The 22,317-nt window shown below is 45.3% G+C and overlaps 1 protein-coding gene across 9 annotated transcripts in view; it reads right to left on the bottom strand.

Annotated features, from left to right (window-relative positions):
- The window catches only part of camta1a (calmodulin binding transcription activator 1a), a 281,952-nt gene that overhangs the window by 43,297 nt on the left and 216,338 nt on the right, over positions 1 to 22,317 (bottom strand). For all 9 annotated transcript variants that reach the window (XM_071476957.1, XM_071476958.1, XM_071476960.1 and 6 more), the window contains one exon: positions 17,106 to 17,177. In XM_071476957.1, coding sequence (XP_071333058.1) covers positions 17,106 to 17,177 — 72 coding nt within the window. The remainder of the gene's footprint in view (positions 1 to 17,105; positions 17,178 to 22,317) is intronic.

The raw sequence follows: 22,317 nt of genomic DNA, 5'->3' as shown, positions 1-22,317 counted from the left end.
CATTGTAGCAGAAAACAGACCCAGTCAAGCACAACCAAATGCACATATATGTAGATATGTACTCACACTAGACACACATCAAGAGACTTACACGCAATGACAACAGCGATGGCCACAGGACTGCTGAGGCTGTATGCTCTGTCAAACATGGTGAGGGGCTCATTATTATTACTGGGCTGGATACTGGAGCAGCCCCAGAGCTCAGCTTGGCAAGACCTCTCTCTGGAGACGCACACACACTAGCCCTCAACACACACTCATGCACACACATGCACACACACACACACACACACACACACACACACCATACAAATAGGTAATCAAACGTCTGCCCCTGGGAAAAAAATGCTCAAATGGTTTCCTAGCAACCAGTGGTGTGTATTGGGTCCACATGAAAAATGAAAAATAAAGACAGTGTGCGAGTGTGCGGTTGTGTGTGAGACAGAATGAAAGAATGAGGTTCAGATAAACAGTGCATATTAGAGAGAGAGATAGAGGGGTTTATGGGGTGAAGTACAGAGTGGTCAGAGATAAGAAGTCGTGAATGGGATATGAAAAGGTAATGAAGAGAGAAAGAGAAAAGGCGGCGTCAGAAGTCTGCCAATCTGATCGACAAACAAAAGCATTTCCCCAGCCGCTCTGCAGGGGCAGTGTTGGCTGCGAGTTGAGCAGGTCCACAGACATTTAAGGTCATGGGAATGTGTTGTCAAATCACAGCTCAGAGAGAGATCATCGTGGGAATAAATCAGTATCTTGCACACTGTTACAAATATGTAGCAGCGCTGCAGGGCAGGGGATTATGCAAGAACCAAAGCATAGGCTTTAGAAAATGGCCTTGAATGCATGTGCTGCATATCACCCGGGGTTCAAATGCAAATCAAAGGGGATGTGCTGTACCAAAGTCACACAATCAGGTGAGAGTGGTGGTTTGTAAAATCACTGCAGAGCACTGTACAGAGGCATAGCTGAACCTCTGGGGCTCTGAAGAGTGTTTTGATCATTGCTGAACATTATAACCAAAACACAGCAAGTCCCCTTTAAAAACGATTCGACAAAAAGTTACATTTTATTTGTTTATCTGTGTGCAAGTGTGTGAAATGTGAGGAGCAAAACGGCGTGTAATAATGTGAGTGTGTGCTTCCATGAGATACTAGTGTGTGTGTGTGTGTGTGTGCATGCTTGGTACTCTTGTCTGTAAAATTGTGTGTGTGAGGTTGTGAGAAGCATACTATCTCCATCCAGCAGCTGCCACAAAGAGGCTTCCCAAAACAAGCGCAGGGCCGTGACAGAGACAGAGCGACCGCAGCCTTCTGGTGGTGTAATAGGAAATTAATTGAGACCATCAATATGGTATTAATCATTAAAGCACAGGTGCTGAGGTGGCACTTTGCTGACTGCTCTACTGTTGGCAGGCACTCGCACGCACACAAAGTAAAAGTTTGACCTGCTGTTTTGCAAAAAAAAAAAAAAATGGAGGTGGGGACACAAAAGAGAGACAAAGGAAAATGAGAAAAAGGAAAGTGTGTATCCTCCATTAAGACACACAGTGGAGAGACAGCGGAGCAGTCTTTATACACAGTCATTCAAGGTCATTCTTGCTCTGCCCCGAGAAAGTGTTAAGTGTTCACCTCTTCTGAGCTCCCTCTGATAGTGACTAAATAGTGAGACAGAAATTGAATAAGAGGCGGTATTTTGAAAGATGTTCGAATCAGAACATGTCAGGTAAATTTGGGGAAATATTCATCAACTCCCTTGGAAGCAATGTTTCTTATAACACCTAATCCTTCGCGAGGCAATGCAGAGTGAGGACAGGAGTGCCGGTGTTAATCAGCCGGAGGTGAGCCAAATTGCAGCAACTACATTAAGCCGTTAAGCACACCGCGTCTCCAAATTGTTGAAGGTGTCTCACTGAGATGAATGCTTCTTCTTATGAATAATACATCACACGCCGGCATACACACAGACAAAACCAGACACATCCTTCAAATATGTGCGCATGTGACTGCACATGAACACGGCAGCACGCACACAAATGCATGCGCTGCCGTGCGCGTGTGTATGTGCCTGTCTCTAACTGAGGCAGTGCGACAGCTGTGCATGATGGGGTTTGTAGTGTGTGCGGCAGGGAGATATTCTCAACGCTCTCTTTCATTGGACCCTGTGAAGTTCAGCATCAGCTAGCCTCCACAGGCACTTTACACCAAACCCCTCACCACCTTGTGTCTGTCAGTGTCAAGGCTGAGCCTATGAAATGTTTATGATTCAGGAGCTGTAGATAAGATGGAGATTGATCTGGATCGAAAGGCAAATAAGATTGCCAAAGCCCAGAGTCAGCTGAAAAGGAGGCAGAGGGAGCAGAGAGGGGAAGAAAAAGAGAGTAAGAGGAGAAAATGCATTAACACAGGTCTGGGACTGAGAGAACACGGAGTAATGAGTACTTCCTATACACACACTGAATACTGGAGAGAGAACATGGACACACCATCACCACCAGCTGAATGATGCTGTGTGTGTGTGTGTGTGTGTGGCCTGTTTCCCTGATTGCTGCCATGGCTTCAGTCTTGCGGCTCTTGACTACTGACACAATCTGTGTTCAGTGATGTGTCTGAAATGCCGGGCGCACCGAGTGATGCCATCAAAAAACAGCAGCTACACTCGGCTATTTGCTGGCAAAGATTTAAAATTTATAGGTTTGACTGTGAGCATTAGTTGGATAGGTCAGTGTCAGGAGACGTGGGGAGGTACAACGTATGAAGTTTTTAGGTGAAAACATGTTAGAGAAAGTGACACATGGCCACTAGCACTGTGCAAACCATCAGAATGGGACTAGATGGGGGAAAAGAAAGCTCTGGCTCTCTCTAACACATCTGCGATAACATATCAGCTTTGATTTACAATGTCTAACAGTGGAACAAAAGGGAAAATGATGTAATCAAACAGAGCATTTTTCAAAGGCCAGGGGAACGCGTGTGTATGCATTAATATGTGTATTTGTGTGTGTGCATATGGGATGGATGGAAGGATAAGACCCTTTGATGTTATCTCCTGACAGCCACAGCCAACTTGCAGGAGGAGAACAGAGCAGAGGCCACGAGAGAGTTGGGGCCTGAGCCCTGGGGCCTGTTCCCTCCCTCCCTCTCTCAGCCCGCCTTCCCCTCCCTCTTCTGATCAATACTGGGTGCTAATCACTGAGGACAGTATGGTAGCCCTCTCTTTCTCTCATCTCCTCGCTCACTTTTTCTTCTTGTGGTTTTACAACCTCTATTTCTACCATGCTACTGCTAGCTAGCATAAATTGCACATACTTACTTGCTTCTGTATGTGTGTGTGTGTGTGTGTGTGTGTGTGTGTGTCCGCATGTGTCCACACCTTCGCGTGTGTCGGCCACACACATTCTGCCAGTGTCTCTATGCATATTTGTGAAAGGGAGTCAGTTTGAGTCTCTGTAAATATGTGAACAGGCTTATACAAGGCTGTTAAAATGTGTGCATGTGTCTGTGTACAACAAGATAAGAGAATATCCTTGAAAAAGCAACAGCAACATAAACCCCAGTGAATTATGAGCAGCATGCATAAACTTGAATAATAACACATCCCCTCATTTCGGTGGCTTTATCCCAGTTATCTAATTGCCCATGTCCTTTTTTTTTCTTTAATAAACTAATGAATGTGGCTGGGCTGAGGCCTAGAATCATATAGGCAGCAATAAGTAGCACTGCTTTAAACCCCAAACTGCATCAGAACAGCTGAATAATTTGTAGGAGAAATAATTACGGGGCAGAAGAGCAGACATCAATCCTGGAACACCGACAGTGCCCTCGCTGGAAACTACCTCACCCATAAGCCAAGGCTCCATTAGGTATTGTCTGGGGCCTACAGGCTAATTTGTTTGCATCAATAATACATTCAAAGGATTTATCTAACTTGCAAATGAGTGTTCATTTACTGGTCCAGGAGGCAGGGAGGAGAGCAGGCAGCAGGAGAGAAGGTGTGAAAGGCTGAAACAGCTGGTTGGGGCTATCTGGGACAGAGTTAACCCTTTGCTAGGCAGCAGGATGCTGGTCCATATCTACCATTTAGTTAATAGTATTGGTTCTGACATGCTTGGATAAAGGCCAGTGTTTATGTAGGGCAGAGACAGGCCAAGGTGCTGGTGACCAACTCTTGGAATGGCATCAAAAGTGGAGCAGAGAGCCCCCTCACAGCCACAACATACTACCTGCTGCTCCGCATATTCTCTGATCGTATGCCAGATGACAAAATGACAAAGAGGGGTGTGCACGTGTGTTGCTGTTGACGAGGGGACGTGACAGTGGTGAGACACGGTGGGCTGTCCTTGGGGGACACAGGGATCCCCAATGTGTCTTTGATCCCTGCACTATACAGTCTCCCACAGGTAATGCAAAGACGCCCCAAAACCAAAAGAAGTGGAAATAAAATGTGGGGGAAGAAAAGATGAGGGTTATCAGGAGCGAGCTAGAGAAAGAGAGAGGGAGAGAGAGGGAGGATGAGAGCGAGAGAAAGATGGGAGAGGAGGAAGGAAGCTGGCCATGAACATATGCTGCCTCTCTGTGCCAAGCCCCACTGGCTCAGGCAACCCACGCATACGCTGCACTGCTGCTGCTGCTGCTGCTGCCACTCCAGCCCTCTCCAACACCAACACCATGGCACTACTTAGTCAAACAAAGCTGGAGAGATGGAAAGAGATGGGGTCTCCCCAGTCTCAGCACTGCCAGGGTAGGACTGCTTGGCCTGGATAACACAGCCTTATTATAAATACACAAACACATACACAGACACACGCAGTGGCTTTCAGCTGTTTGGCTAGCCAGCCTCATAAATTGTGATACGAGATAGACTTTATAATCTCTTCATGGGCCAGACTACGATTCGCTTTGATTAATTATTGGTAGAAGCTGCGAAATATTAATTTGTTAATGCCGGGCTTTAAAACCAAGCAATACAGCGGGATATGAAAGAGACATTTTTAGTGTTTTCTTGATAGATTTGAAACACTGTGAAATCATTTTGCAGCCTTTCTAGGGGTCAGGGGTCCTACATTTCCACAATGATAGTCATCAGTTGTTGACAGAAGTTAGCACCATTATACTACACATTTGGGTGTTTGGTTTAGTTTGGTATCAACTCACCTACAGGACACACAGCCACCTCTAGTCTCGGTCATTAGACATCATACACTTTGTCAGACATGAATAAAAGAAATCCTGTGATAGTTGAGGGGGCGATGAGCAGGGAAAGTGAAAACTTAGCACAGAGTTTAATGGTTAGTAAAGCTGTGTGTGTGTGTGTGTGTGTGTGTGTGTGTGTCAGAAAAGGACAAGGTACTGTGGTCCTGTGATGTTTGATGTACTGTGCACCTAGAGGTATCATTAACACTGACAGTCTAGAGGGTTCAATTCACTTTTCATTGCTTAAACATTTTATAAGCACCAGACTTAAAACTCACAGAAAGGTCACACTAATATTTTTACACAATACTTAATAAGATTTTTAAGTTCTATCATTTATGTATGAAATATTTTGCTTAATGAGGGTCTTACATGACTTGAACTGCTGCAGTGTGGCCAGGAGGGGGTTCCACAAAAATGCTGCAAATAATGACTGACCATGTATTTGATTTTACCATGTTGTTAGAGGGAGGGAGTCTGTGAGGGAGAGCTGGATCTGAACAGCTTTGGAACTGTACTGAACATGGCTTCCCACTGGGATTCAAACCAAGGGCAAAAAAAAAAAAAAAAAGGAGAAAATGAAAGAAAAGGAAAAAAAAAAAAAGCAGCCAAACATCAACTGAACAGATTCAGATTGCACACATGCACTCATAAATCCACACAACCCTACTCATGTAATAGGCCCATACAAGAATGCAGACACACAAACACCCTTAGACGCCCAGATACATAAACACAAATGCTTGTATAACACAGAAATCAAATTCAGGGTTCAGCTTGCAATCCGAGCCTCGCAAACTCAATTCCCGCTCTGCTGTCTAGCCACCTCACGTTCCTCGCCTTTTCCATGTGAACGAATGGGGTCAGTATCGTCACATAAACATTATCCTCTGCTCCCCCACCCCTCTCCCCTTTCTCAGTGAATGGATGCTGAGCGCTGGTGCATATCTACGCAGGGATGGCAAGGGCACCAAGGAGAGAAAATCAATACTATATCTCACCTCTAAGCACAATCCCAACCAAAAGCAGCTGGAGTTTGCAGGTTGCTCCATAAACTGGACGGCTTCATCTGGCTGGCCGCTGTGTCGGTGGATTGCTACAGTAATGCACTACAGCACAATGGCCTAAGCCAGAGCCTGCCAGACACAGAGGCACACACACACAAACACACATACCCTGAGACAAACTGCACGCTCCCAGGGGCTGGGGAATAGCAACAGCAATGAGAAAAACTCTCATGAGGCAGGAACAGGGTTGACAAACACACTTTCCCCTCCTTCACAAGCAAGGAAAAGCACCACTGGACCATTTAGCCCACCTTTACACAAGCACATGCACACTCACACACAAACATATACATATGCACACACATACACAGAAGAGGGCCCTAAAAATACCCGCTCTAAAAATAGCAGGCGGGAAGCGGGAAACGGGACTGAGGCTATTATTATTGCGCACACGTCCTGCCTGGTCCCACCAAGGAAAGGGAAGAGACTAATGATTTTCCTGGTGCAAGCAATTAAAAAACTATTTGTCACCTGCCAGGCGGCATATGACGTTAGGGGCCTTGGCAGAGGACCACAGAGTAAATCCACATATTCACACTGTACACACACAAAGTGGATTGCACCCGTAGAAAACGGTCCAAAGGCAGAAATGGTGCATAAAAAACAGGTGAAGCTGGGGGGGGGGGGGGGGGGGGGGGGGGGGGGGGGCAGAGGAAAAAAAGGGAAACAGAGGCAAAATGAGGTAAGAAGGGAGGAAATGGTACTTTGGATAGAGGAACAGAGTTGAGTAAACGGCTGATTTATCTGGACAGGTTAATACCAGGCCAGACAGCACCTCAGACAGCACACTGCCATCAGGAAGTCATGTAATATTTAGAATCCCGCCAATGAAAGTCATTCTCCTGCTGCTGGGCTCCTGGCTAAAATAGAAATGTATATTCCCCCTTCTATCCCACCCTCCCCCCACCCCGCCGCCCTGAGAGCACAAGAGACAAGAGAGTCCAACTTTCTACCATCCATATCCCTGACTCTGTCTGTCTCCCCCCTCTCTCCTGAGCTGCCTCCCCTGGAGAACAGTCTGCAACATTCAGGTTTAGACGTAGGTTCATTTCAGCTCAATTGCTGCAATCCCTGCTGAATTTGTCTAAATGGTTTAAGGAAAAAAAAAAAAGTAAAAATCATATTTCATTGAAAATCAAGATTTTAATATAATTTAATGTCTCACTATTTCTGCAGTTGCTGTATTAGGAGATAAACATAGGAACAGCCTGTCAAATCTAGAGTTATCTGTGAGGGTCACTGGGAGGTCACTTTTTTTTTTTTTTTTTTAGTTGAGCTCTCCCCTATTGGAATAAGAGAGGAGACGAGTATCATTTGCAGACTGTATGAGGGTTAGGATACAACATAGGGGAATTAATAAATAAAACCTCCAACTATTTATAAGGAAACATCCTCAGATGCTGCCACATGAGGCCAATTTTGGGCTCTGAGGCAATGGGAGACAAACTATATAAATTGGGACAGGGCAGTAAATAACATCATGACAAGCGTTATGCCTCCCTTGCACTATGTACCCCTATCCAGATCCAGCTTCAAGCATACACTCGGCTGCAGTAATTTACGAGGCAGCTCGTTAATGTTGGGTGATTTGCACTGCTCGTTTGCTCCCGCTCATCTCTACCAAATGATATCATCTTCTACCTCTAATCTTCTAACTCTAATCCCCCATTCTCAAAGCACCTCCACCCCACCCACCTCTTGTTTCCTCGACTCCTGCCATTCCTCCTCTCCTGCCTGTCCACATTTTGCTTTCTCTCTCCCCCGCCTCTGCCCTCCTCCACTCAATCTCTGTGTCTTGTCAGGTTTGCGTGGGTGAGTTTTGAGATTGGGGGGGGGGGGGGGGGGGGGGGGGGAGACAGAGATAGGAGCGCAGCCATCCTACAGAGGGGTGTGTGTGTGTGCGCGTTCAATATGACATCTATCCAGATCAAAAAAAGACTAAAAGAAGTCTGGTTTGACTCTGAAGGCTTTATGTGCCCTTGTAGTTACTTTTCCACTGCCCCCTACTGAGAGAGAATGAGAGCAAGCCAAAAAAAAAAGAGAAAGATTTTCTTGCAGAGGGGAGAAAGCTCAGCAATCCTGGGGAGACACACTGGCAGAGAAAAATAAAGACAGAACGGTGGGGTGAGGGCTTGGGGGGGGTGAGACAGTAGGCAGAAGTGAAAGGAAAAGAAAAAGAAAAAGAGGACATGAGGGAAGACACAGATGAAAACAATGTTCATAACAAAGAGTGTTATTGACAATTAAGGAAACAAATGGCATTGTTTTTATCCATAATGAAATACCTTCGAGGCTCCCACAACTTCACTATTCACTTCAGCTACTAAACTGTTTCGACCACACTGGCCCAATACTTTATCTTTATCTTGTATCTCTTCCACCAACAGTCCTCAGTCTCTTCATCCCTAACCCGCAGAGAAATCAGCCCGTCTCAGACCAGATGCAGCTAACACCCTCAGATAGACAGATTTTCACAATGAAAATTGCCAATTATAGAAATTGCAATCAGAGCTGTTGTGTTGTATGTTGATGAGTGGTAGCTGGTTAAAGGGGAATTGAGATCGATATCTGAATGAATGCGGAGTGAATGACTCTGGCCTTATATTACCAGGGCTTTCAAACCCACTCCCCTTTGCTCCTCTCCTCCTCTGTCTAGAACACACACTCTCCTTGTCTTCCCCCCTTACCTCTATCCTTTCCTTCCCTGTCTCATCTTTCCCTCTATGACACGTCCAAGTGATTGTGTCGGGATGTCAGCCCTCATCCACGGCTAATTGGGGCTCAGAGGAGTAATCAGGGCAGGACAAATCGGACAGTTCTGGTCATTAGCTGTGACCAGTGTTCTCTGGGAAGCTGGGAAATGCGTGCACTCTTCTGCCATCACGCCTGAGCCTGCATAGTGACACAGGCAAGAACCGTGCCTCGACATGAGTGGAGACACAGGAGATTGGCACGGCACAGCACAGACGTGGTGTGGAGCCATTGTGCACAATCTTCTCTCTACTTTCTAAGACACACAGGCAAGTAAACACAAATAAGTCTGGCTGGTGACACTGTGCACAGGGACTCTCTTATTATCTAATATGGGAGACGCAGCAAAAGACTGCTGAAGAAAAAGCTCATCAAGCACAACGCAGAGGGTAAAATCAAATCAGGATCATGGTTTGTCGCAATACTCTTCAACGAGCTTACACAGTTAGAGCCATTTAAATCACACAACAACACTCGCATTACCAGCAAAGGACTCGATTTGTTTCTTGCTCTGGTTAGCGAGCCACTTCTCTCTGCTCCTTTGAGCCGACCAGGGGAAAGATAGCAGGGGTGGAAGACTAACATGTAAAATATTGGTGTCAATAACAATCTCGGAAGCCACAAGAATGTAAACATGTCGATGGCTGCACCTTCTAAAAGTGGGGCGCACGACTCTGGAGCAAGATGAATGTCAATTTGTCGTACTGGCAGAGCCTTAACCTTTCAGGATAACTGAATTATTTAAGCACCACATACCTGTTGTGGGCCTCTGTTTCTCCATTTGGGCTCAGGCTGGTTAGGAGGCTGCATGAGTCTATGGCCACGCACGGCTCTTTGGCCGCAGAGTGAAAATGGCAAGACAAATGCGGCGGGGGATTTGTGATAATTGGCCGTGAGGGTGGGCTAGGCGACGGGCCTAGAGAAAAGGTCGCAGGCACTGAGGAACAGATCAGTCTGCCAGAAGGAGGGGAGGCTCTGTGGGTCTCAGGGGGTTAGCTTGACTTCTCTTTCATTGTATGGGGAGAGAGCGCTCCAGTAGGGGCCATTAATTAAGCACCAGAGTAACTTTCAATTTGTTTAGAGGTCAGAAGCCCCGGTGTCACTGTTTTGGGCAGAAACCAACTCAGAACTTACTCTACATCTTCTCTCTTACAGGAAACTGTGGACAGAAGAGGTCTAGAGGAAAAGTGATGAGAGAGAGAGAGAGAGAGAGAGAGAGAGAGAGAGAGAGATATGTGAATGTTTAGGGGCAGAGAGGATGGAGAGGGTTAATGTCAGATGTACTGTGTCTGTGTGACTGCACGCAGGGAGGAGGAGAAGTGAAGGAGATGAGGGGAGCCACAGGGACATGGCTCACACCCCAACATGCTCGTGAAGCAGCTGTTCTCCTCATGGCAGAGAGAGTGGGGGCCTGCCAGCAGCAGCATGCTGCCGAGAGCCCCTCGGTCTCCCGCCATAGCACAGAAACAGAGCCGAGATGCACATACACACACTCGCACGCAAAGACAACCGTGCGCACACACTAAGAGACATACAGACACACTCATCACGCATACAGTGCACTGCCACTCATTCTACTGCCAGTCCGGTGTTGAGGTTTTGGAGTTGAACAGTAATGTCAGGTGTTGGAGTCAAATTCATATGCTACAAATCTGATCTCATACTCCGCAGAGGTGCATTTCCATTTGATACAAACAACAGCCTGCATAGCTAAAGGCAATTATATTTCTACTGCCTCCGTTTGCCCTGAGGTTGTAGACAGCCAGTCAAAACCTCGCCGGGTTTTCCTGCCTCTCTACCCTCTCAGTGAAATCAACAGAACGGTGCCCAGACTCATCCATGATTTATCTCCGTGAAATATTCATTATGTAGCCTTACATAGTCTGGACGTATCTGATGTGAATCTGGACCTGACAGCTCTGCTCCGTCATCACACATCACCTGAGCCACTCTGAATCCGGCACCTGTCTCCCAGCGCGCAACACAGAGGCAACTAAACTGATCCGAATGAATAGAAGACTCTGGTAGATATAAAGAATCCATCTGTCTGCTTTTAGCCTGCAGGCATGTCCGCTCTGGGTCTGTAGCTACTGTATCCTGCTTACACACCGACCTATGACGGATCACCACACCAAAAAGAGCTACTCAACTTTTCCCATTCAATTAGCTAGAGAGAGAGAGAGAGAGAGAGAGAGGAGAGGAGAGGAGCTGGTCCTGAGGAGTGAGTCATGATGAGTACATGTGTTGGGCCCTTCACATGAGCTGCTGACAGCATTGGTCAGGTGTATTGATCTTTGGAGATTGGTGAGCTTGTTATGAAAGGTGAATAGCATGGGAGTTCAAAGGTGCTGGGAGGTGTTTGATAATTCAAACCCCCTCCACCAAAAAAAAGGCTCTGATGTGGTGATGAACAGATAGAAAGGTTAGAGAAGAGTAGCTCTCCACATCATGAACAGAGATCTCTTTAATCACAGAGTTATCACTCTGCCTGTCCAATTAAGTAACATTTGAATTATTCCATAAATTCCATTATATTCCATAAAATTGCTGAAATACTGTTTAATAGTACTGGAATGATCACAGGGACAACAGTTACATCTCATTTTCCTATATAACACTAATTCAAGTGGTTCCAGAGTCATTATACTCTGAAGGACTAATGTTATAAGAAAAATGTAACTGCGGTGAATGGTGATATTAATAATGTATTCATGTGAGACAGAGTGTGGAGCACAGTGGCCCAAGCTGAGGAAGGTAAGAGGGAGAAAGTGATAGCTGTGAAGAAACAAGGTCGTCAGCATTCCCTCCTGCCTTACCAGTCATTTCATTATCTCATCCCTCTCTCCTCCTCTTTAAAGTAGGAAAAGCGGGAGAAGCTATTGACCCCTCTCTGCGTTGGTGGCAGGCAGCAGGACAAATGAAGTTTCCCCTCAGACCCCCTCCGTATTAATATCATAATTATCCCCACCTCTGTGCCCCCGCCGGCCAGCGCAAACTCCACTGTCTGATTTGATGGAGAGGCGCGAGCGGGGAATTACATTCGATTAGCACTAAACAAGAGAAGGGGACATGAAGCGATAGAATCAATCAGTGCCACCAGGACAGGCGAGATCCTTTGTGTCAATGAGGGTGTGTGTCTGTCTGACTGTGTGTGTGTCGTGACAGCTTGTGGCTGGAAAGATAGTGCTTAGTACTTAACTCATACAGGTATGCCTTTATGTATCTGGTTTTGCAAACTCCAGCTGTAAATCTAAAGAAGGGATACATAATGTTAAGATGTTTATGATGTTTATGATGGCTTGAGCACTGTCAATATTGTTTTTGTTGGGAGCATTGAAAATGCACCACAGTAGGACACACACACAATTTTATTTTATTTTATTTTTTTTACCAGATCAACTAAAATGGGACCTTTCTTGTTGAGTGACAAACCACACAGTCTGCTCTGGGCAGCTCTCTGTCTCAGCTGCAATTTGGATTCATTGTTTGCAACCCCAGATAACTGCGGTGGTACTTTTCTTCAGTCTCAGCCATTTGCGGGGATGGGCCAGACATTTTAAAGTGGTCTAATGCCATAGAGAGGTGGAGGTAGTGTGGCGGGGATGAGCAGATTGAGAGTGAGAGGTGAAAAGAACAAAGGAAAATGAATGGAGTGAGAGAAGACCCCCCTTGCAGGTCTTCATTCCTGTCCCCTGTCTCATTACCCAGGCTTTGACTCAATAAAGAGTGGATAAAGAGGCACACACCCACAGGCTAACCCCCCCTCCCCCCCCCCCCCCCCACTCAAAACACCTTTCACCAACCCCACCCTGTCTGTCTTTCTCACTTCTTGCTTTCTGGCTTACAACACATATCCAAAAATACACACATATACACACTGTCCTCTTTCTCCCTGTTCTGCTGTCTGTTTTTTTTTTTTTTGTTGGTTTTTTTGTTGGCTTTTTTTTTTGGCTTCAAATCTTTAAATCTATCTTTCTCTCCAGCTCTCCCTTCACAGTCTTTTTTTTTAGCCTAACTTTTTAAAAGTTGTGTCCATCTCGTACTCTCTCCTCTCTCTCATTCACAGTCTGTCTCTACCCCTCTACCCTCTCCGTCCTCTATGTTCCCTCCCTGTCGGTGCTGTGTAATAGGAGTTATTTTCATCCCTGTCTCTCCGTGACTGTGGCCGCTGGATGGCTGAATATTTACATTTTTCACTCACTGGTGACCTTTCCCTGTTGCCGCTCTGGGAGCTCCAGTCTCCTTGCTGCTCTGCTGTTGACAGACTACTGCCTGCAAATCTCATATGGACACAGCAAATGGTACACAGGGAGTCAGGGACAGAGGGTTCAGAGACTGGAGAAAGGTGGGAAAAGAGAGAGAGACAGACAGAGAGAGAGACTGCTATAACAGCAGGGCTGACTGTCAGCTGACTGAAAATGGTTTGAAGGGACAGAAGTAGTGAAGGTCTGTGTGCATCTGGAGAGATACAGACAGAAGCGGTGTAATCTTTTACCTCCGGTGTCATCGTGATTGTGGTTTCCTGTCAGCACAGATGGTCTGCAATAAACTGCCTGAAAAGAGATGTAAATCTAGGGTCTCAGGAATGCTCACTGCCAAAGAAAATACTTGGTTGTAAATAAATGTTTTTTTTTTGTTGGGCAGCAGAAGGTACTTTCTTTTTTTTTTTTTTTTTTTGAATGAGTGGATGTATTAACTGCACACCAGGGCCTGTGAGTCATGCAAGGGGATCTGCTGAGCACTGTGAGAGGAGGAGAGGTGAGGGCCAAGGATTCAATAACTGGTTGTTCTTAGCTGATGGTCTGCAGTAACAGGAAAGTAAAGTTGAGTCAGTGAACTCCTCAAAGTTTGATGAGTGTTTATGTGCATGAATCCTAAAACTGACAGAGACACAGCGAGAGAGAGGATGAAAATGAAGGCTGCACTGTCGTTTTAAAAGGGAAGTGACCCAGTGTGACCCCAGCTCTCTGTGTTATTCACTGTGTGGAGTGTGTACACATGTTTCTGAATGTCTGCATGTGTCTGTGTGTTATTGTGTGTGTGGCCCGACTCTCCCGAGAACCGTGGCTGCGTTTCATCCACCAGTCGTGCTCCTTTTGGCCCGAATTCGACTTCAAGGATAAGCCCACATTTTTTAAAGTCTGTCTTAAAACAATACCCACAGGCCCAGATGTGTGTTGAAATAGTTGTCAAGTCACTGAAAAAAATCATTTTCTCTGCACTGGCCCTGAAGAGATCCCCTTCTCATTGCAATTCCACGTAAGTGATTGGAAACAAAATCCACCGCCCTTGTTCTGCGCTAAAATGCATGTTGAAGTTCGGCTGAAGCTAATATGAGGATTCAGCGATCGAAATTAGTCATCGCTCCACTGCAGCTCAGCAAGAAAACACAGTGAGAAGACAAAGAGGGAATTTCATAGCAAAAGACTGTAACTTAAGTTCATACTTGATCTGACTCATATTAGTTTACACTGAAAACTGGGATGTGGAGCAGATGTTTTCCTGGCTAGTATGGACGGATGGAATGATAACAGCAACAAATGACTATTTTCAATTCAATTCAATTCAATTTTATTTGTATAGCGCCAAATCATAATATACATTATCTCAAGGCACTTTACAGGGTAAGGTCAAGACCTTACTTTGTTACAGAAAAAACCCAACAGTTCCCACAACGAGCAAGCGCTTGGCGACAGGGGGGAGGAAAAACTCCCTTTTAACAGGAAGAAACCTCCAACAGAACCGGGCTCAGGGTGGGCGGCCGTCTGCCTCGACCGGTTGGGTTTAGGAGAAGATAGAAAGAGGGGGAGGGGGAGGAGAGGGGAGAGAAGAGAGAGAGAGAGAGAGAGACCAGGAACAGCTGTGTCGGTAATGGTGTTATCAATAATAATGACAGGTAACAGTGGTTAATAGTAAAGATGTACACATGTGAATGTGACGTAATGTATTACTGCAGTGGTTCCCAACCTGTGGGCTGCAGCCCATTGATGGGCCATGAAGGTATTGCAAGTGGGCCAACAAATAATTTGAAAAACAGTTCCATTTTTTATGAAAAGTATAAATAATGTTTTGAAACAAAATTATTCTTGTTTGTTTTGAGACTTTTATGTTGTTGCTGGCCGGACCACATTGTTTACTTGTTTGCTATCTCAGTCTGACTGCGTGCTAAAAGATTATATCCATGGCAAAAACTGGAGAATCAAAATGGATAGCTGATTAGACAGGAAAAGGTAAAAAGAAAGAGAGTCAAGAGACAGATATATCAATAAGTTATCTCTCTGACATCAAACAAAAAAGAAAAACTGAGCTTCCTGCTGTCAGTTCAGTCCTGAATATTTGATCCTTATCAATAAAATAAAAAAGCTGTGTCATTATAGGGTCAGATGTGGGCCGCCAACATTTTTGAGATTTTCAAGTGGGCCATGAATTGGAAAAGCTTGGGGACCACTGTGTTACCCCCACCTACCTGCTGCTGAGCTGTCATTATGTTACTGAAGTTAACAAAACCCATTTCTTTTATATCACATTAACACTACAGCACAGGTAATCACATGATTATTCTTCTCTTTAAAGCTAGGGCACACATCACACCCTCCAACTGCATGTGTCATGTGACTATTTTGGTCCAATCATGACTGAGTGATCGGGCCTCTGCTAAAAGTTAGGCTAGTTTAATTAGCTCAATTATTCTAATTAGCGTGCAAATGTGAACCTCCTTTAAAGGATCTGCTAATGGCGCCACACAATGACTCCAGAAAATCAACACAAACAGATTAAGGGCAAAACGCACCCTCACCAAAGAGAATAGGCACTGTGTCTTGTGTTATTTCCACAATCAGATTGATATATTCTATATGCCATGATTTCATTGTTTTTCTCGCCTCCATTACTTAGGAATTATAAGAAAATAGTGTAGCTCTAATCATTTGGAAAACTACCTTTAAGTGAAAATATCCTGAGTGGCTCAGCTGATTGAACTCAGAAGAGACAGGAGGAGACATGCTTTTTGTCTGCTGGTGTTGTTATTACTGCCTGTGACACACACAGTGCCAACAGAGAGCGAGAGAGAAATAAACAGTTGTTGTTTGAAAGCTTTTGTTTGCTGTGGGAACACTCTAATTATTTTGATTAGTATTTAAGCATTGTTGAGGCCAGTTTTTCTCTTTTGTCTTTTCCCCACCGGTCTGCTCCGCTCTTGTGCTAGCAGACATTGCAAAGTGGGGTTGGTTAGACTACAAATGGATTTGTCTTCTGGGTCTATTCAGCACAGCAGAGATTTTGTGAATCGACAAATCTTCCCTTCAGAAAATAAAAACATAGAGAAACCGAAGGAGCGGCACAGTAGCTCCACAAAGTAAGTGTTTTTATAGCAAAGATGTTTTTTTTTCTTATGTTTTATACTAGATAGATAGATAGATAGATAGATAGATCGTTAGATAGATAGATAGATAGATAAATAGATAGATAGATAGATAGAGAGATAGATAGATAGGTAGATAGATAGATAAATAGATAGACAAAAATAGCAGCAGCTCCACACACCCCTGTTCTCTGTGTGCTTTATGCTCCCTTAATATTGTGTCTGTGAATGGTTGTACGTATCAGGCACCTTCCAACAATAATGGCTGCCATGCTAAACGAGAATGATGAGATGTATTGGGGAGGTGATCAAAGGACTACTATTTACAACCACTCTCAGCCTGCGGACTTGATGACCCACTGTAAGCGCACTATACTGTACAGGGAACCTCTTCCATCATGCTTTTACTGCCCATCACTGCAGCTGTTAGACAGGGGAGATGGCAAAGCTTTTAGCAGACTGAGATACCGTCCTCTTGCTGGACGGCGTGTATGGGCAATGCCATCAGAAAAGTGAATGACTGGGAAAGATAAGGGAAATGGAGGCTGGGGAGAGAAAAGAGGAGGAAGAAAGAGAGGTGGCGGGGGGATAGGTTGATGTCTGCCTGCTGGCTGTCAAAGGAAAATGCTTTGGTTAAATGGAAACTGATATCATGCAACTCATTCAAGTTCTTCCGGATAGGCTGGGAGAGTTTGAGAGTGAAACTAAAGTGTAGAGGAAGAAAAGAGGAGTTCTTACCTGGAGCAGCCAGTAGCACCTACGGTGGAAGGTGGGGATGATGGAGGAGTGGACGTAGCAGCCATACAGACACTGGGAGGAAGTGAGATAGCAGAGGAAGAGAGAGAGAAGGACAGAAAGAGGGTACGTTACATTACAGTAAAGTGCAGACAAGAGGTTGACCTCTCTACTGACCAGGACAGCTGTGACCTTTGAACTCCTGACCCCTTCCTTCCTTGATAACTCCCACATGAACCTGCTGGCAGATGGTCAAGCTATTGTTTCCTGAAACAAAGACGGTGACCTGGAGGGGGGAAGTGGGTGGGGTTAACCAGTGAACACCTCAGCACTATCCCAGCATCACCATATGACTCCTTCCCTCCTTTCTTTCCCTCTCTCCCACTTTAATCCCGTCCTGTCGGGAGAGAGCCCCGGACAGAACGATTCAGGTGCTCCAACACCACACAGGGCACCCCTGCACATAACTAGAGCACAATGTTATTAATATCCTTATCGTAAACAGATAATACTGTGCCTGGGGGCTTGTTACCGTGGAGAGAGCTAGGCAGGGCTGATAACGCCTCCTGGTACCTGGCAGAGGGGCTAGAAGACATTTTTCACCTGTCGGCAGCAGAAAAAAAAACAAACAAACAAAAAAAATAAATTAAAAAATGCAGCAATGAACGGTGCAGCGAGGACTGTGAGCAAGGTAGCGCTTATCCCCCCCCCCCCCGTGCTCCCTCCTCCTCAATCCTTTTCTGGAAGACCCACAGCCCTAGCTCCCAGGTGACCCAGAGGGATGGCTAGCCTGCTTTTGCTTGTTTACAGCAGCAACAAGAGTCTACAGCACTCCACCCCCCTCACCCTCCCCCCACCCTGAGCAGCTAGGAAATATTGGAAAAAAATTGCTCTTAAGTCAGGAAGCTCGGCTTTTACAGGAATAAATCAAACAAGCCGGTCAGGAAGGTTGAGTTTCACTCCACTTCCACTTTGGTAGAACTGCTTGTTTAAAATGTGGAGGAAACACAGCTGGTGTGATACATACACTGTTAGTGCACGTGCACACACGTACGTATACTTCCACAGCATCAGTATTCAGGAGCTGCATGTTCAAAAAGTTAATCTGGGTTCCTTGGGCACTGTAGATGTAAATGGGTGGGTGCTGGGGAAGGAGGCAGGAGCAGGAAGAGCGGGGGTCGAGCACGGCGACATTGGGTTTCATTGCTTGGAGGACCATGTGATAAACAGGCTCCTTGAAGTGTGTTACTGTATGTGCTCATGTGGTTTAACTAAAATCTAGTGAAAAGGAGCAGGGCCTGCAGAAGAAGCCAGTCTGCATAAACACAAACTGTCTGATTAATTATACCAGAGTGCCACTGCAAAGCTACACGACTGGGCACATGGTGAGAAACACATTACATAGCTAAAAAAACAAAACCAAAAAAAAACAAAAAATAAAACCAAACACATCACCTGAATGCACAAACACCAGAATGTGGCTGTGTGCGTCCAACACATTCGCACACAGGCAGACATCCTATGACCAATTCACCAGCAACAAAAGTCACATCAGCCTCGACCGCTTCTCCAGGTGTTCCATTGTTCCAATCTCATCTATTGTGAACTGATTTCAATACTACCGAACTCTGCGTGTGAGAGTTTGAGATAGTGAAGGCATGCAGACTTCCTCCTCTTATTTTCTGCTGTACTCTCATCCATTACAGCTGTCTGAAATAGGATGTATGCCTCCTCCCACTCCCATAGCTCTGTTATCCATTACTCCACGCTGGCAACGGACAGACACTTCCTCCCACTCCCACAGTGCATTGAACATCACATTACTACAGTCAACTACAACTGCTACCAGCTCGCACATTTCTACTGTGCAGTTTTGTGAGTATTTATGTCATGAACATCACCGTGGGCTCTTTTCAGGGATTAGCCAGTTATGATGCAAGGCATTGCATATTTCTAGACGGCATTAAACTGTTTATGCATTTCATTACAGACATGTGTTGCAATACTTGTGTGAAAGGTGCTTACAGACAGAAATTCTACCATTCTATGTGTTCAATATTTGACTTTAAATGTCAACACAAATGCTGAGGCAACTAACTCTGCATTTGTTTTCACTGCACACAGTAAATGGCAGACGTCTAAAAGATGGTTGTGCGCTAAAAAAAAAAAAAAAAAAAAAAAAAAAAAAAAATCTTGCTGTCTTGTTAATTCTGATTACGGAGAGTTTATTGATATATCATGTTTAATACTGCTCTAGCCTAAAGCAGTTGGCCTACTGGGAGTGGGCTGTGGTGTGGCTGCGTGCACTTGGATGAGGCTATGGCATGCTTCTCACAATTGACAGGTGGGCTGGTGCAACAGGCCTCTGTGACTAGGGCGACTGGGGAGTGAATAAATTAGCCCCCAGGCTGCTTTCCTCTCCCTCTGTTTACTCCATTTCTCAACCACACAAAGCAGCGTGCCAGACAAACAAGCAGCTTAAAGCATAACACAACTGTTGCACCTGTCGGTGCCGATATACAGTAGGCATCAAACACATCACACAACACTCCCACTAACCAGCTCACACACACACACACACACACACACACACACACACACACACACTGTCATACACACATGCGTAAGTAGAAAACGAAAACAAAACTACACTCGCTCATAAGCGCAAAAGCATTCACACATGCTGCTGCGCACGTCGTTATGCACACTTACGCACACAATCACAGCAGACCACGACAGAGAGGCAGGCCGAGATACTTTTGAGAGCGCAAGCACGCCCACATACACAGAGCTCATCATACTTGAGCGCTTATCAGTAATTCAAGACGCATATCAGTTACTGGTGTTTCTGCTGCTCTCTGCATGCTGAGCGTCTGGGTGACAAAGTGATGGCAGCAGAACCATTATTTGCTGTCTTTGGGCTGTGACAGATGACAGCACATCACAGGGAAAGCAATTAAACCATAATTATACACACATACACACATATCCTCTCATAAAAAGTGCAGTTTCCCAATGTGTAATTTTGAAGAGCCCTTGCATGCTGACACAAACACAGTGAAAGGAGACACACAGGTGTGCACGTGCATACGCGCACGTTAACACGTGTTAATGTGTTACTGGTGCTCAGTTGTGTTGGTGATTGAGACACAATAGAAGAATGATACACAACAGTTAATAGAAGTATTCACAAGCAGGCTGTGCATAATGTATTCATGTGCTGTCACTGCGGACAGCAGGAATAAAGAGTTACAGCGACGTGTGTCCTCCAAAGTCAGACACTGATGCAGCAAATTCATTTGGTGTTGTCACTCAAGCAAGTGGCCAAGGCGATGAAACGTTGGTTTGGCCCAATGAGAGGGTGTTATTGCCTGGCCTGAACATGCCCCCCCCCCCACCCTGGGGGTGTTAAAGCGGACCTGAGCGGAGCAGGATCGCGGTTCACACAGGGCAAACAGGCCAGACATAACGGTGATAAACAGTTCGGCCTAAATAAAGCCTTCAGATATAAAGGCAGGGCCACCAGCAGTTACCTGTCCTGCCTCTGGAGGCCACCGCTGGCCCTGGCCTGCCTGTTGCCCTGGCGACACCTCACTTACATTCATCCATCATGGCTGACAGGTGTCAGGCACAGCAAGGGATGGGTTAGTAAAATGCAAAGTCTGTGAAGACAACACTGTCAAGCAGACACACAGTTATAGTGAAACTGAGGGAGAGAGGGGAAACTCTCTCATTACGCCATAATGATGTGTGAAGACAGTCCTAATCAGAGCGTGGCACCTTATTTATGTTGGCAATTTGCTGTTTTCCTGCAGTGATGCAAACATCTTACTGTCGGAGGCTGCCACACGTTTATCTGTCTGTTGGATTGCCAGTCTGACTGGGCAGTGCACACATGCACACACACACTCACGTGCTCAAACACAGAATGCATGAACAACATGCTTGGCATTTTGTTAAAAACTCCTTCCTGATGTTTTTTTTTAATGACATTCTCCCTGCCCAGCTCCCAGTCTCCATCAATCATGTCGAGCCAGCTCTTTCAAGGATAGGCTTCCCACTGACTCGTGTGTCCTCTAATGCTGTCTTAGCTAACATTTGTTCACACACATTGTGAATAACCTACAGCTGGATGTGTGAAATTGTTCAGGTCTCACTGTATTGAGCGACTTGCTTCACACTATTATACAGTTGTTGACATGGACATCTACCTGGTAAAGTCACTTCTGGCTCACTGCTTCATTAGAGGGAATGTATCATTTTGGGTGTGTGTACTTCTGTTTGTGTGCCTCTTTGTGTATGTCTATTCACATGGATGCCTGGGGCAGGTGATTCAGCCTGGGGCACAGCAGCATAAATAGAGCTCACGCAGCAGCCAATCAGGCGGTACTATCAAACCCCATCCGTAGGGGGAACGCGAAAATCCATACTCAATAGAGATTCATGGACCATGCAAGATTCAAGCTACCCTGCCCATTGACAGCATCCATGATGACTATTGATCAACCAACGATTTCTGGCTCTATATAGACGTGATTAGATGACTTATGGCTGAAAAGTGCCACTTCCAGTTTGGAGGATGAGCTCATTTTCAACTGATACCGTAATGCTCTGCATTTCAGCTGCTGCCTTTACAGTCAGCTGCTCTGCTCTGCTCTCTCCCAATCGTTCAGCAGGAATCAAATTATCTGTAGTGTCTGGTAGGGTGGCACCATGCCCAGAATGCCCATAATATACAGTATCTCTTTTGCATTTTGGATTCAGAGAAATGCACATCTCTTGTATGTTACTGGCACAATGACTGTGCCTTTTATTCCTGCTACTGCTTTTTCTATTAAGATTCCTCTCCTTCTTTATACGCCTTTAAATAAGCCACTACTTGTAAAGTTGTAGCAGTATAATTCTTCAGTGCATCTGAAGACTTAAGCAACGGTTGATGAGACATTATACATAATAAATCAAAAGAGGCTTAGATTTATCTCCCCGGTCCTCTCCGTTGGACCAGCTGCAGCCTCTAAATCAGTCAAAACTGAGCGGGCTACAAAATGAATTGGCAGGCTGCACCCGAGTTGAAGTAAAAAAACAGAAAAGCAAACCTAAATTCCTCAACAAAGCAAAACAAATGATGCTCTGGAAAAATGCATGTGTTATGGAAATGATGGACTCTAAAAATAGCATATTCATTGTAAAATAAGCACAAAGAGTTGATAAACAG

The sequence above is a fragment of the Trachinotus anak genome, unplaced genomic scaffold (genome assembly GCF_046630095.1).
Source record: "Trachinotus anak isolate AG129_WGS33_773 ecotype Australia unplaced genomic scaffold, CSIRO_AGI_Tana_v1 ptg000004l, whole genome shotgun sequence".
Lineage (NCBI taxonomy): Eukaryota > Metazoa > Chordata > Actinopteri > Carangiformes > Carangidae > Trachinotus > Trachinotus anak.
Note: the sequence above shows the minus strand (reverse complement) of the source record. Positions and strands in the feature narration are given on the sequence as shown.